We start from the raw sequence: 17,500 nt of genomic DNA on the forward strand, positions 1-17,500 counted from the left end.
GGAAATATAGTGGCCCTCTGGAGTGAAGGTGGAAATATAGTGGCCCTCTGGAGTGAAGGTGGAAATATAGTGGCCCTCTGGAGTGAAGGTGGAAATATAGTGGCCCTCTGGAGTGAAGGTGGAAATATAGTGGCCCTCTGGAGTGAAGGTGGAAATATAGTGGCCCTCACCATCATCACAGTTGCCCACCCCTGCTGTAGATCTTTAACTCTTGAGAGTGTTAAATGAAACTTATAATAATTATATAATTATTGTTAAAATTCTGCATTACTTAATTTACAAGGAGTCTGCTTGGCTGAATGTCATCAAAGGGTGGTGCGTGGCTCAAAAGCTGAATAAATGATGGACCTTGATATGAAATCAACCACTGCTCCACTGCAGCATCGCTATTCTGGGGAGTGACATTCCCCCAGATCTGTGATGCTTGGTGAACTTGTAGATTGGCCCATTTTAACCGAAGCAAAGTGGGATTCCGGTCAAATAAGTTAGTATAGATGTTTAAGCGGTTAATACACGAATCCCTTGGCTATAACTCAAACAATCTGAGCTCAGCATACCTTCCAGGATGTGTACAACATGAAAGTTAGCCATTTACCATGAGAGGGAGTGGGTTGTTGGCTGATTTACCACTGTTTCAGGGTTGTGCCACGAGCCGCAGGCGACCTTGAATGGTAAATTGCTTTTCTACCACTTTTTCCATATAAATGAAAGAACTTGCAAGGATCTTTAGTTACAATCATTAATTGTTTCAGAATACACATACTTCCGCTATAGTCCCAGATTGCAGCTAAAAGAGTTCCCTTTTAGTGCCACCACCAGATGGCGCCAACTCCTGCTGAGGTGCATGGATTTAGCTTCCATTTCAGCTAGGCTAACTAACGCTAATGTTAGAAGCACAGTTTTCGGCTATTTTGCCGCGAATAAAGGCTGGTCGCTTCCAGAAAAGCATAGATTCAGAGAAAATGGGGCTTTAAAGTCAGCTGATTGCATTGGATCCAATGGAATAAATCGGCGAAAAATGACGATAGTAACGTTAGAGTTCTCAACGGGCCTGAAAATTAAGGCCCGGCCCTAACTGGGCCCTAACTGGGCAGGCCCGAGGCCCTACCCGGCCCTACTAGCCATCATACATTTTAGGCCCTACCCGGCCCGAAAACGTCGGGTCGGGTCGGTTATGGTTGGGTCTATAACAGATTAATAGTAATAAAATTATAAAAAAATATATATTTTCTTTTTTCATTGAGCCCGAAGCCCTACCCGGCCCTACTAATTAGCATACATTTTAGGCCCTATCCTACCCTAAATGTCGGTCGGGTTCGGGCAGAATTTGAGAACTATAAAGCCTGTATCAGAGTCGGGTCCGTGGTGGAAGGCTATCCACCGTGATGTAGTGCCGTGTAGTCTTTTTGAGCGTTAACGTTGTAGTTTTATGACTCAAAAAGACTACACGGCACTACACCGACTCTGATACGGGCTTAAGTAACGTTAGTAAACGTAGGACGACCTCGGACCACCTACGTTTTCAATAATCAGCTCACGGTAAGGAACTGGGGTCGGTAATTAAGGAAGGTGTTCCGCCTCTGGTTGTTTGGGAGGCGCATTGATCCTGGAAATGTTAAAACTCCGAGGGTTGTTGGCCTATTTACCACTGTTTTAAACCAATCAGGATCCAGTATTTGAACATGTGACTAGAAAAAGTGGTAGAAGTGTCATTTTGACATGATTTTTTAAGCGGTGCGACAGATTGCACGTCCCCCTAAAGAAACCACCCCCCTCCAGGAAAACGAAATGCGACTGACTTTTCTGTCCTTGTCTCCGAACTCGATGCCCAGGGCCTCCATGGCGCGCAGGATGGCTGCCAAGCTCTGGATGGTGTTGCTGTAGACCACGGGCTTGTACTGCTTCACGTCATCCCCGGAGAAGCCATCTTCATGGATGATCCTGTTCCACACACACACACACACACACACACACACACACACACACACACACACACACACACACACACACACACACACACACACACACACACACACACACACACCATGTTAGCGCAGGGTTCCCCAATTAGTTTTCCCCAAGGGCCGAATTATGTCTAGGGTACCAAGCCGAGGGCCACAACATTGAATCATGTCTAGGGTACCAAGCCGAGGGCCACGACATTGCAGGGGGCGACGGTGGCGTTCCCGCTACTCCAGTGACAGTTCAGATATCGTCGTTGTCGGGTGAAAATATTGTATGTCCAAAACCGTTCGTTTTGCATTTACCATTTTAAAAATGATTTAAACTAGTGAAAACAGCCGATCTACAAGCACACAACGCCTCGCGGTGCGAGGCGTTGTGAGCTTGTAGATCGGCTGTTTTCACTACTTTAGTGAGACGGCCTTGAATGATGAAGCAGAGCTTTACTTTGCGAAAGAACGTACACATTTGGAGAGACGAGGTTTCCGACAACGACGATATACTAGTGTTGTTGCTGCTCTTATACCACCATTATTACTGGGGTTGGTGGGGGCCAGACAGTAGCCCCCCGCGGGCCCCAAATGGCCCGCGGGCCACCAATTGGGGCACCCTGACATAAGGTCCCCAACCAGGGGTCCTGGACCCAAGGCAGGCGTTGACACCAAGGGTTGCCCACCTGGCCCCTGGCAGGTAAATACAACTTTGGGGGCAGGTGGAGTTTGCTTTCAGGTTGCCCGACCGGGCAAGTGTTCGTTTGAGAGGGGACGCAACCGTCTATAAACACAACACCAGATATCTGTCTAAACACCTGAACGTGGCCAGAGCACTCTGTCTCCTGGTCTGTGGAATGTCAAATAAGAGCACTGTTTACCTAAAATATGCTGTTTTCACTGTAGCTATACTTAGAAATATAAAATAAATAAAAAAAATAAAGTGTGAACTGAACCCATAGACATATTCATAGCAATGTAGGTATTTGGCATAAAATCACACAACTATGTGTTACTTTTCGGGCAAGTGGGCATGACCTGACCTTTACTTGAGACCTTAGTGTCAACCCCTGTAAAAGTTCCCAAACTCTTCAGGCCGCGACCCCCCGAAATAATCACATTTGAACTGGGGACCCCCCCCCCCCCCCCCCCCCCACCCTGACAAGCACTATAGCTATAGCATTATAGGCTTTTCATTTAGTTTGACTCACTCGAGATAAATATTGTGAAAATAGCCGAACTACCAGCTCACTACGCCTCGCACTGCAAGCTGTTAGTTCGGCTGTTTGGCCAATTTGCTATTAAAAACATTTTACAGGTTATTAAATTGTCAAAGATACCCTGTATACTGTACTTATACAGTGTGTTGGTTTGTTTACTGTTTCTGTGAGAAAACAATGTTGCACATTAGAGCAGGGGTCTTCAACAGGGGGTCCGGGACCCCTAGGGGGTCCCCAGAGTTACTAAATGGGGTCTTCCAAATCTTTGAGTGATAGAAACTTTTCTTCTCCTTTTTTATACCCACTTGAACCCTAGCGTCCATATTCTGAGAACTTTATACAAAAATAGCCGATTTACAAGCTCACAACGCCTCAAGCTTGTAGATCGGCTATTTTTGACAAAGAGCTTTGGTGTAGAGGGGAAAAAGAGCAGACTAAGTACAGAGTGAAAGGTCAAGTTTATTAAGTATTGACGGTTCAAGTGGTTAAATATCTGAAAACGAAAACTGACATGAATCCAAAATACACTGATGATTGTGCTGTCAAACGATGAAACTATATGGAATCTATGAACAAGTTGTTGGGGGTCCCTGCTTCATCTCTCTCTCAACTAAGGGGTCCTTGGCCTGAACATGTTGAAGACCCCTGGTATAGAGGGATAGTTCACCATAATTATATGAAGTCTCCATGGGGGGATTAATACAAAATAAATCATTTTGGGGCTGAACTACTGTATCTCAGTGTCATAATCCGAGGGTTCAGCAGATCTGTAGATCTGATTTTTTGGAAAAAAAAAACCTATGTTTCTATGTCAGCAATCTGGCCAGCCATCGTCAAAGAAAAGGTCCTTTTGCTATGTATTTGGCCACGGACCCCCATCTCAAAATATTTAGTTCCAAGGACCCCGCAGAAGCAAAATTTTATTTACAAACGTTTGCTTTGAATATACACATATTCAAAGATTTGCACAAATTTTCACGACTTTTTCAAAAATGGCAGATCTACAAGCTCGCAGCGCGGCACTCGGTGCCGCGCTGCGAGCTTGTAGATCTGCTATTTTTCACTGGTTAAAACATTCAATAATTCTAGGCCTAAAATTAAGCTAATCATCTGGGGACTTGTAGATTTGCTACCTTTGTGTGGCGCTGTGGTATGGATATAAATTACGAAAAAAAAACAATATATTAGGAGAGGTTTCTGGCCGACAACAACGATATAGAGACTTGAGAGCTACTTTTAAAATGACCAGCTCAACATGATCTACCCACCCATTTTATTGTTATTTTTTTTACTTGAGGGCCTGAGGGGGCTTTGGAATAGCGCACTGGACTTACATATAAGAGAAAGCACTTTTAAATAGTAAGGAAAGAATAGGGAAATAGTGGGGGGGAAAGTTGTTACTGTCTCTTGAAAACAAAGCATTGCTTTGGGGGGAGGGGGGGTTGCCACCTTTAGAAGCCATGAAGGGAGCTGACAGGCCCATGTCACACGCACGCACGCACGCACGCACGCACGCACGCACGCACGCACGCACGCACACACACACACACACACACACACACACACACACACACACACACACACACACACACAAGAGAGACAAAGAGCCTGCTTTGTTGGGGACTGCCCCATAGGTGTGTGCTTGTAGATCTGCTATTTCCCCCCCCCCTTCCCCGAATGAATAAAAAGCTAGATTTCCCCCTTGGGGATTATTACGGTCTATAAAAAATAATAAAGAAATCTAATAGGTGTATTGATTACATAGTGTAATGTTCTGCTACCCGAGGGAGGAATGTGCAGTCAGTCTGTATCCTATGTCACGCTAAAACCGTAATATTATTAAAGCATCATCTGTCAATATACTGTAGCCGACCATAAAATTACAAAAGGTGGACGGAGCACAATTCCACAACTCCACCAGACATTTCCCTGGCTCGGCCTGCACGCTCTGTTCTTCAATGCAAGGTCGTGTGGAGAAAAAAAAAACTAATAAATGGAGCTCTGTTTCATTTGATGAACTAGTAGCAAGTAGAGCATATCGTCGTTGTCGGGTGAAAACCTTGTATGTCCAAAACCGTTTGTTTTGTATTTAACATTTAAAAAATGATCTAAGCTAGTGAAAATAGCCGATCTACAAGCGCGAGGCGTTGTGTGCTTGTAGATCGGCTATTTTTACTAGTTGTGTGCGACAGTCTTGTATGATGAAGCAGGGCTTTACTTTACACACACACAAAACATACCTTTTTTAAGCACGCAACCAAGTGTAAAATCAGTCATTACGATGCCATCAAGGCCTGCCAAAATACATTTCATTTGACCAAATCAACTGTAGATTTAGTGGCCTAAAATCTTATGATATTTAGTTGACTAAAATTAGACTAAAACTAAAACTTTTCAGGTGACTAAATTATGACTAAAACTAAATTACACTTAATTCAAAAGACTATGACTAAAACTAAATCAAAATTTGCTGTCAAAAACAACACTGGGTCTATTTGATTGTGATTTGACATAATCGTAATTATTTCGTCATAATCGTCATAATCGTTTCCAAAAATATATTTTCAAACATTTTAAAAATAGTGGAAATAGCAGATCTACAAGCTCACAACGCATTGCACCCCACTATCAATATTCTTTTAAAAACATAGTATAAAGTAAAGTAAAGAACAAATTCGAAATTTGTAGATACAAGGTTTCTGTCCGACAGTGACGCTATATTATGATCTGTCAGGTGAAAACCTCTTTATGTCCAAACCTGTTGCTTTTCAGGATTCAAATTCACAAATAGCAAGAGTAGATGTTGGAGCCTGTGGATCTGCTGCTACTACTTAGGGCAGGGGTGGGCAACTCTGATGCTGGCGAGGGCCACTATATTTCCACCTTCACTCCAGAGGGCCACTATATTTCCACCTTCACTCCAGAGGGCCACTATATTTCCACCTTCACTCCAGAGGGCCACTATATTTCCACCTTCACTCCAGAGGGCCACTATATTTCCACCTTCACTCCAGAGGGCCACTATGTTTCCACCTTCACTCCAGAGGGCCACTATATTTCCACCTTCACTCCAGAGGGCCACTATATTTCCACCTTCACTCCAGAGGGCCACTATATTTCCACCTTCACTCCAGAGGGCCACTATATTTCCACCTTCACTCCAGAGGGACACTATATTTCCACCTTCACTCCAGAGGGCCACTATATTTCCACCTTCACTCCAGGGGGCCACTATATTTCCACCTTCACTCCAGAGGGCCACTATATTTCCACCTTCACTCCAGAGGGCCACTATATTTCCACCTTCACTCCAGAGGACCACTATATTTACACCTTCACTCCAGAGAGCCACTATATTTCCACCTTCACTCCAGAGGGCCACTATATTTCCACCTTCACTCCAGAGGGCCACTATATTTCTACCTTCACTCCAGAGGGCCACTATATTTCCACCTTCACTCCAGAGGGCCACTATATTTCCACCTTCACTCCAGAGGGCCACTATATTTCCACCTTCACTCCAGAGGGCCACTATATTTCCACCTTCACTCCAGAGGGCCACTATATGTCCACCTTCACTCCAGAGGGCCACTATATTTCCACCTTCACTCCAGAGGGCCACTATATTTCCACCTTCACTCCAGAGGGCCACTATATTTCCACCTTCACTCCAGAGGGCCACATTGCATATTGCTACGTCCTACTTTGTCATTCTAGTATCGCATACAATAGAAGCAAAAATAGCAGATCTACAAGCTCAAAACGCATCACGCTGCGATGCGTTTTGAGCTTGTAGATCGGCTATTTTTGCTTCTTTTGAATTGGATACTACTATACTAGTCATAAGCTACTAATACAGACTGACGTAATTAAAGCAGGTCATGTTTGGAATTGTAACAGCTGAAATCAATAATACATTCAGTATTCCGGTATTAACCTGCGGGCCGCATTAAGTGAAGGTGGGGGCCGCATGTGGCCCCCGGGCCGCCAGTTGCCCATGTATGACTTAGAGCATACATGGGCAACTGGCGGCCCGGGGGCCACATGCGGCCACCACCTTCACTTATTAATGCGGCCCGCAGGTTGATATCAGAATACTGATATAATATTGATTTCCGCTGTGTCAATTCTAAACATGCAAACATGACCCACTTTAGTCTATATTAGTAGCTTAATGACTAGTATAGTAGTACTAAAATGTTAGTATTTTTTATGTCCAACGTATTTGTATTTAAGTTCATAAAGTTAATAACTAAATGCGTTTGAAATTAAATCAAAATGTTACATTTCAGGATTCCAATTAAGAACTAACCAAAAGTAATTCAAGATTCCAATTCAAAAGAAGCACAAATAGCAGATCTACAAGCTCAACATGCGTTTTGAGCTTGTAGATCTGCTATTTGTGCTTCTTTTGTATGAGATACTAGAATGACAAAGTAGGAGTAGCAATATGCAATCTGGCCCTCTGGAGTGAAGGTGGAAATATAGTGGCCCTCTGGAGTGAAGGTGGAAATATAGTGGCCCTCTGGAGTGAAGGTGGAAATATAGTGGCCCTCTGGAGTGAAGGTGGAAATATAGTGGCCCTCTGGAGTGAAGGTGGAAATATAGTGGCCCTCTGGAGTGAAGGTGGAAATATAGTGGCCCTCTGGAGTGAAGGTGGAAATATAGTGGCCCTCTGGAGTGAAGGTGGAAATATAGTGGCCCTCTGGAGTGAAGGTGGAAATATAGTGGCCCTCGCCATCATCACAGATGCCCACCTCTGACTACGGAAGGAAACACAAAAAGTTAGAATATGCCCGACAACAAACCAATTCTAGCTAAAACTGGGTCGGGTGGCACAGGGGCACCACACGTGCCCACACGGGGAGTGGGACTGAGTTACCAGGGCCCAAGGTGGAGGGGCCTTCATTATTTTATACTTTAGCTATTGAAAAATAGCAGATATACAAGCTCACAGTGCTGTGAGCTTGTATCTGCTATTTTTGAAAAGTTGTGAAAATGTGTGCAAATCTTTGAATATATGTATTTTTTAAGCGAACATTTATAGCTCAAATTGTTTCACTTAAATTTTTTAGATCGTCTATTTTAAGCGTGCAACCAAGTGTAAAATCAGTCATTACGATGCCATCAAGGCCTGCCAAAATACATTTCATTTGACTAAATCAACTGTAGATTTAGTCGCCTAAAATCTTATGATATTTAGTTGACTAAAATTTGACTAAAACTAAAACTTTTCAGGTGACTAAATTATGACTAAAACTTAATGACATTTTATTCAAAAGACTGACTAAAACTAAATCAAAATTTGCTGTCAAAAACAACACTGGGTCTAATCACAGTTATTTGACATAATCTTAATTATTTCGTCATAATCGTCATAATCGTTTCCATAAATATATTTTCAAACATTTTAAAAATAATGGAAATAGCAGATCTACAAGCTCACAATGCGTTGCATCCCACTATCAATATTCTTTTAAAAACATAGTATAAAGTTGTCAGATATGTCAGTCACTTCATTGTTTGTGACCGTCAGTTCGCAGTTACTATCAAAACCTCCACTGGCTGTCTGTCATCTGTCAGTCTGTCAGTCAGTCAGTCAGTCACGTCACACTTTTGCCCTACTCATATCTCCGCCACCGTTGCCCCTATCCATGCCAAACTTTGCACACACACTCCTTGGCTGCCAAACCACAACCTCCGCCCCTCATTTCTCACATGGCCCTCTTCTAGCGCCACCATGAGGCCAATTCTTGCCAAACACATTTTTGGACACTGCTCCTACAGATTTTGCCCTAGAATCACGCAAAGCGGTACACCTCTAAAGTCATGTCATCAACATGGATTTGTCCCATTTCCCATATTCCCTACTGATTGGCTACCATTGCCTTCTGAAGTTTGTGTATGCGACCTGACGGTCGCTTATGTCCCGATTAGGGAGTCTTACTGGTATATTTAGGTTATGTGTCATATGTGCCATGTGCAACTTCAAAGCCTAAAAGCCAAACAGAAATGTAATTGTCAACGTCAAAATCACAATGAAATCGTTAATCACAATTATTTGAGTGACAATTAATCGCCATGTAAAATGTCATAATCGTTACAGCCCTACACAGGTTCCCCCAACGGGGCCAGGGAATGCTTAGACTGGATTCTACCTCTGCGACCTCGAAAAGAACAATTTATTCTTAGTTGCGCGGCGGTGCCGTGTGCCCGAAAATAGCCGTTTTTACAAGACGCACTGTGAGCTTGCAAAGCGGCTATTTTCAGCACACAACACCGTTGTGCGACAAAGAATTAATCTGGCTTTGGCCGTTTGCAGATGGATGATGGACCTCGTGGATATAGATTCACATATGTTGCATTAATCTTGAATAGCGTGTGTGTGTGTGTGTGTGTGTGTGTGTGTGTGTGTGTGTGTGTGTGTGTGTGTGTGTGTGTGTGTGTGTGTGTGTGTGTGTGTGTGTGTGTGTGTGTGTGTGTTAGTGTGAGTATCCCATTTCAGTTCCTGATACTGGCTTTTAACCACTTCCCATTGTGGGGGAACATGTTGTGAGCTTGTAGCTCACCTATGAATAGAGGGGAACATGTTGTGAGCTTGTAGCTCACCTATGAATAGAGGGGGAACATGTTGTGAGCTTGTAGCTCACCTATGAATAGAGGGGGAACATGTTGTGAGCTTGTAGCTCACCTATGAATAGAGGGGAACATGTTGTGAGCTTGTAGCTCACCTATGAATAGAGGGGAACATGTTGTGAACTTGTAGCTCACCTATGAATAGAGGGGAACATGTTGTGAACTTGTAGCTCACCTATGAATAGAGGGGGAACATGTTGTGAACTTGTAGCTCACCTATGAATAGAGGGGAACATGTTGTGAACTTGTAGCTCACCTATGAATAGAGGGGAACATGTTGTGAGCTTGTAGCTCACCTATGAATAGAGGGGGAACATGTTGTGAGCTTGTAGCTCACCTATGAATAGAGGGGGAACATGTTGTGAGCTTGTAGCTCACCTATGAATAGAGGGGAAAAGGAGCAGACCAAGAACAGAACCAACTCAGGTCAAGCTGTCATTCAGTTTAACCATACATTATGAATTCTAAGACTTACAGTTATAACTGGCTGTGCCACAGTCAAAGCCATTGCAAAATGCTCTCTAAAAGACGTCTTTGCTATGAATTTTGATGCACAAAAAAGGGTTTCAGATCAGATATTAAGTGAGACATGGACTCTACAGGTGCTGCATGTTGATTCATTTCAACATTAGGACCCTCCGTTCATTTAGCCTGGTCTGTGCAGGCAGACATGGGACAACGTTCTAGTAGGAATTATTATTGTAAATAAATTGTTATTCAAAAAATATATATGTTTTTACAATCCACCAGAGTGTCTGTAATCTGCGGTGACCATTTGCAAAAAAAGTAGCTGATCTACAAGCTCACTAAACTGTGTAGATAAGCAGGTGCAAAGTGTAAAAAGGAAGGGGCCAAGCATAGACCCCTGGGGGACCCCTGGTGAACTAATATGCTTGTAGGTTTGTTTTGGGGGGGAGGGTTATCACTGATAGAAGTGTGAGAGAGGATTTGTGGTTTCAAATAAAAGATTGAACAATTCAAACTCTGGTTAGTAAGTCTGGGAGGGAGAGAGGTGGGTTACTGCTTCAAGTTTGTCCTGACGTCAACATTTCAAAAGAAGGAAAAAAAAAGTTGTTTTATTTATAGACAATCCAATCTGTTTTTCAGGTCATAATTAAAATGCAGTGTTGATGAGGCACGGTCGGTGAAATAAAAACATGGAACTTCATGTCGCGAGGCTAAGTAGGATATGTTGATGGTTTTCACACCCTGCCATAACCCATGTAGGCCTAGAATTATTGAATGCTTTAACCAGTGAAAAATAGCAGATATACAAGCTCACAGTGCCGCGCTGCGAGCTTGTAGATCTGCTATTTTTGAAAAAGTCGTGAAAATGTGTGCAAATCTTTGAATATATGTATTTTCAAAGCGAACGTTTGTAACTCAAATTTTGCTTCTGGGTGGTCCCTGGAACTAAATATTTTGAGATGGGGGTTAGGGTTTGGTCTGTGGCCAAATAAATATCATGTTGGGGGTCCTTCACATGAAAAGGTTTGAGCACCACTGACATAGTAGTCTCTCAAGAACAGACTAACTGAGCTCCAGTTGAAGTGAAAAGGACCTTTTCTTTGACGATGGCTGGCCAGATTGCTGACATAGAAACATAGGGTTTTTCAAAAAAATCTTTCAAAAGACACTTATAGAATAGGGTCAAAATTCTAATTTTCACGATTTTTCAAAAATAGCAGATCAACAAGCTCGCAGCGCGGCACTCGGTGCCGCGCTGTGAGCTTGTATATCTGCTATTTTTCAATAGCTAAAGCATAAAATAACGATACACAATGACAGTGTACCCGTTCTGAATGGGATAATGTAGTAACCATTTTATAAAAAGCAACAAGCAGTGCAAGCTCTTGGTTTACCTTGCTGTGTAGAGCAGCTGAGGGGCGTTGCTAGGCACCAAGGGGAAGCAGAGTCCCTGGCAACGCCCCGGGCCCTTAGCGAGTCCAAAATCACAGTACACCACCTTTCTCCTGGGGCTTATCGCCTTATTAAACCATTCAGAACGGGTACACATTTTGTGTATCATTATTTTTATCATTTTTTTTTTTTTATCATTATGCTTTAACTATTGAAAAATAGCAGATATACAAGCTCACAGCGCGGCACCGAGTGCCGCGCTGCGAGCTTGTAGATCTGCAATTTTTGAAAGAATCGTGAAAATTAGAATTTTGACCCGATTCTATAAGTGTCTTTTGAATCCTTCTAAGGTTTTTTGAAAAACCTATGTTTCTATGTCAGCAATCTGGTTAGCCATCGTCAAAGAAAAGGTCCTTTTCACTTAACTGGAGCTCAGTTAGTCTGTTCTTGCGAGACTACTATGTCAGTGGTTATCATCCTTTTCATGTGAAGGACCCCCAAAATGATATTTATTTGGCCACGGACCCCCATCTCAAAATATTTAGTTCCATGGACCACCCAGTAGCAAAATTTGAGTTACAAACGTTCGCTTTGAAAATACATATTACCGTATTTTCCGGACTATAAGGCGCACTTAAAAGCCTTTAATTTTCTCAAAAAACTACAGTGCGCCTTATAGTCCAGTGCGCCTTATATATGGATCATTCATTGACATTGACATTCCCTATAGCACAGCTTCATCTGTTGGATGCATAAGCGTCTATTATGTGCGCCTTATAGTCAGGTGCGCCTTATATATGAAAACAGTTTGAAAATAGACCATTCATTGACAGTGCGCCTTATAGTCAGGTGCGCCTTATAGTCCAGAAAATACTGTATTCAAAGATTTGCACACATTTTCACGACTTTTTCAAAAATAGCAGATCTACAAGCTCGCAGCGCGGCACTCAGTGCCGCGCTGTGAGCTTGTATATCTGCTATTTTTCAACAGTTAAAGCATTCAATAAGTGTAGGCCTACATGGGTTAAACACTAATTAAATCCTTCTCAATGAATACTGTTATTATTCCACTGCACCACAACCTCGCCTTCCTGGTGAAGTACAAACACGACACGTTATAACCTCACCAAATGCACACAAACACTTACACAGGTTATAGCAGAATGTAACATAAATGTGTAACCACCTTAGCACAACAGCCTTCTCTGCATTCCCTGTTACCTCATTGATTACCTGAATTATTCTTTCCTTAGTTTGACGGCTATAATTGTGATACATGTTTTTGAATGCATGCCATTGTCTCTACACGTTACACAAATGAATAATGCAATATGTTTTCTCCCTGTCATGATCTCCGTGTTTGTTTCTCTCGCACAAACAAACACACGCGCACGCGCACACACACACACACACACACACACACACACACACACACACACACACACACACACACACACACACACACACACACTCAGTGTTGATTTTGTCGACTAAAACTATGACGACTGCGTTTTTTTCACTGACAAAACCTAAATAAAAACTAAGCTGTGATGACTAAAACTAAGACTAAATATATTGACAATTTCGTCAACAAAATAAAAACTAGACTAAAACGTTAGGGAGGGACTAGTGGAGAAGAGATAGTCATTTTATGTTTGGTTGCTCTCAGGTGTTGCATGCTGAAAATAGCCGATCTATAAGCTCACAACGCGTCGCAGCGCTTGTAGATCGGCTATTTTCAGCACGCAATCAAGTGTAAAATCAGTCATTACGATGCCATCAAGGCCTGCCAAAATACATTTTAGTCGACTAAATCAACTGTAGATTTAGTCGCCATAAAATCTTATGCTATTTAGTTGACTAAAATTAGACTAAAACTTTTCAGGTGACTAAATTATGACTAAAACTAAATAACATTTTATTCAAAAGACTATGACTGAAACTAAATCAAAATGTGCTGTAAAAAACAACACTGCACACACCATGAGGTGTGCATGGAATACTGGAGGCCCACATATACCTTAAGATTTTATGGCGACTAAATCTACAGTTGATTTAGTCGACTAAAATGTATTTTGGCAGGCCTTGATGGCATTGTAATGACTGATTTTACACTTGATTTTTCCTCAATCTGCCTCCCCCTACCTCTCAAACACCATGTCCCCTCCCGCTCCCCGAGGTCGGGTGACGCCAACCTCCTCGAGGTCCCCTGGCAGGCCCAAACTACCGTACCTGGGGCCACAGCAGGGCTTCTGCTTTTGCTGCCCCCAGGGCATTCACCAAATATTCCAATATTCCAATATCAAAGTCACTATTCGGCGTTGTTCACCGAAGTCGAATATTCGCCTATTTTAATCTTTTTATTGTTTTCTCTTCAAGCACTTGGAATTGTAGGTATTACATTTAATGTGACTCGGTTCCGCAGATAGATATTGTGAAAATAGCAGATCTACATGCTCACAACGCCTCGCGCTATTTTCACAATGTTCGCCTCTTGCTGACTTAATATTTAACAGTTTGGCGAATATTCGACTATTCGAATACTTTGAGGTCGAATAATTCGAATACTAAAAATCACCAATCGTGAATGCCCTAACTGCCCCCCAACCCAACCCTGTCGAATGCACTCCCACAATACTATCAGAGAAGCCCCCCACACCCTTCAATCCTTCAAAGCCGCTCTAAAAAACCCACCTCTTCAATCTGGCCTTCCCCAGCTGACTGGCTGCACACCCCCTTCTCTCATTCCTACTGTTATTCATTGATTTTATTCCTTAGTCTTAGCCTCTTCTTAGTGTTCTTTCCTAACAAAGTAGATTTTCTTTTGTCGTTTCCTCCTCCGCTCCATGTAAAGCGTCTTTGGGTACTTAGAAAAACGCAGTATATAGATTTGAGATATTATGACATCATTGCTATTATTGATCATCATTCCGCTTTTCCTAATCAAATCTTTATAAATATGAATAAGTATTTCACAGATACATGTCGACTAACAGAATTACTTACACACGTACGCGCGCACCCACACACACACACGCACACACGCACGCACGCACGCACGCACGCACGCACACACACACACACACACACACACACACACACACACACACACACACACAATGCATAATAATCACACAGAAAGCTACACTTCATTTGACTTCCAAATACTAGCCTGTGTGATCGTGTAATATCATATTTATGACGCTTAGTGTATCCGCAGCAAACAACAATACACTACACTCCTCACATCGGCCAAGCAGGGCTGAAACAAGCCCAACGTGTAATACCTGCATCTTCTGGAGGGTGCACACACACACACACACGCACACACGCACGCACGCACGCACGCACGCACGCACGCACGCACGCACGCACGCACGCACACACACACACACACACACAACTCAGCAGCACTGGTTTAAAGGTATAAGCATAGAATGGGGATGACACCCTCTCAAAATGAACACAGGAAGGGAGATGTAGGGTGCAATGGGGAGGGGGGGGGGGGTATTGCAGGGTGGGAGGATGGATGCAACCAAGCACTGCTAGCAAGGGGTAGCTTTTATATATAGCAGCAGGCTACACGGTACTGTCAGTACACCTATATATATATATATACAGGGACGTGCTGGGCCCCTGATTCAGCCCGGGAAAAAGAGTTGTAGAGGCCCTCATTGCGCGTCTCTATAGCGCTGCTGCTACTCAAAGATTTGCCATTTCAGATCATGACAAGTGACAAGCCAGTGGGCCAATTACATGAGTTATATTTCGTCATTGTCGGGTGGAAACCTTGTATGTCCAAAACCATTTTAAAAATGATTTAAACTATAGTGAAAACAGCCGATCTACAAGCACACAACGCCTCGCACCGCGAGGCGTTGTGTGCTTGTAGATCTGCTGTTTTCACTACTTTTGTGTGACAGCCTCGTATGATGAAGCAGGGCTTTGCTTTGTGAAACAAATGTACAAATTTGAAACTTGGAGATACGAGGTTTCTGCCCGACAGTGACGATTTACTTTGTTGGCCGCCCAGCCCCCAAAATGGAACGAAGGCCGACATTTTATTTTTTTCCTAATGGCCGGCCGGGACCGGCTGGGAATGAACCGGCCGTTCGGGAATTGGCCCGCTTTTCCCAATGGCCAGCACGACGTCCCTGCTACACCTATATATATATATATATATATATATATATATATATATATTATATATATATATATATATATACCTCCTCCAGAACATACAGAATGTGAAATATATTCACAAGACACTCCAGTGTGAATACAAGAATAAAACAACTCCCTCCTTGGCTTGGCTTTTTACCCTGGATCTGGTGATAATAGCCAAAGAGCGTTTCAGAACGAACTAAATAAATAAATAAATAAATAACAGTGATTTAGATATGAGTGGTTTAGATTAGATGGGGAGGGGGAGGAGGGTTTTATTTTTTTCATGCTGGGGGGGGTTTTTAGATGCCATATTTCTGCGTAAATCCGCTTTATAAGGCAAAGTACTCTAGCGGCGATCTCAGGCACTTAAAGCCATTAAGATTAAAGGCAGAGGTATTCACTAATGGAGCAGTAGTGTGGTGTGTGACCTCACAAACATAATGCACACGCACGGGCGCGCGCGCACGGCACAAACGCACGCACACACACACAAACACACGGCACCCATGTAGGCCTATATTGTGTTCCTCAGTCATGTACAGTTGTATGATCATCATCATCATCATCATCATCATAACCCACACATAGGCAAGGCAACAGCACAACGTAACAAGCTCTATTAAACTCATTGCTTCTCAAAGCGGGGGTCCGCGGGGAGGGCGTTCTATAGGGGGTCCCCACTCCCCAACACAATGAATAAATAAATATCACATAAATAAAATAGCCGATCTACAAGCTCACAAGTCTCAAGATGTCACCGGACGGTGGCATCATGCGTTGTGAGCTTGTAGATCTGCAATTTTCAAAAAAATAAATCTTGGAAGGAAAAAATAAATAATATGGAATAGGTCTATTATGGAAACATAATCTTAACTATACGCAAATCGTGTAGTAGGCTAGTAGCCTGGGCTTCCTGGCACGACATATTGGGGGGGTCCACGGTCAAATACATATTAATTTTAGGGAGTCCTTGACGTGAAAAGGTTTGAGAGAGAAGCAGCGCTACTATAGCTCCAACTTATGTCAGCACCACCGGTGCAGTGAACAGCGCCCTGCTGTAGCCTATCGTCTATAATAGGCTACGCTACGACGGTAGCGGTGTCGATCGAATACATGAAATTAAAAAAAGACAAGATCTACAAGCTATCAACGCGTCGCGGATAGCTTGTAGATCTTGTCTTTTTCTATTTTCCTGTCTTTGAGGGCGAGTGAGGTTTTGCTTTGCTTTGCTTTGATTCACCAGTAGCAAAGCAGCAGCAAACCAACCGGCGGCCAAAAGGGCTGCTGCTAGCCTAACGGTCTCTCTCTCTCTCTCTCTCTCTCTCTGCATGGGAAACATGGCGGATCAAGTCTTTAGAATGGACAGCTAGAGAGAGAGAGAGAGAGAGAGAGAGAGAGAGAGAGAGAGAGGGGGGGGGGGGGGGGGGGGGGGGGGAGGCAATCTCAGGCCTTTACTTCTAGGCTACAGTTACAGCACAACGTACGCTACGTCTCTACATGATACATGATGATAACAAATGAGATAAAGTCCCTGTTATTACATTTTTTTTAAAGCCACTTACTTCATCTGTTTGACGATGGTGCTTTTGCCCGATTCTCCACCGCCTGTTAAACAAAAGAGAACGGGGAGAATTGTTGTTAAGGGGTTGCATTTCAGACAGTGTG

At 43.1% G+C, this 17,500-nt stretch overlaps 2 protein-coding genes across 2 annotated transcripts in view; one reads left to right on the forward strand and one right to left on the reverse strand.

The window, feature by feature from the left end:
• Positions 1 to 17,500, forward strand: part of cog4 (component of oligomeric golgi complex 4) — a 182,080-nt gene that overhangs the window by 71,234 nt on the left and 93,346 nt on the right. The gene's annotated exons all lie outside the window — the stretch shown is intronic.
• The window catches only part of LOC308288310 (guanine nucleotide-binding protein G(o) subunit alpha-like), a 27,874-nt gene that overhangs the window by 9,289 nt on the left and 1,085 nt on the right, over positions 1 to 17,500 (reverse strand). The window contains exons 2-3 of the mRNA XM_080729716.1: positions 17,398 to 17,440; positions 1,800 to 1,941 (exon numbers count right to left, since the gene is read on the reverse strand). Coding sequence (XP_080585842.1) covers positions 1,800 to 1,941; positions 17,398 to 17,440 — 185 coding nt within the window. The remainder of the gene's footprint in view (positions 1 to 1,799; positions 1,942 to 17,397; positions 17,441 to 17,500) is intronic.

Source organism: Nannobrachium achirus (genome assembly GCF_963921795.1).
Source record: "Nannobrachium achirus genome assembly, chromosome: 7".
NCBI lineage: Eukaryota > Metazoa > Chordata > Actinopteri > Myctophiformes > Myctophidae > Nannobrachium > Nannobrachium achirus.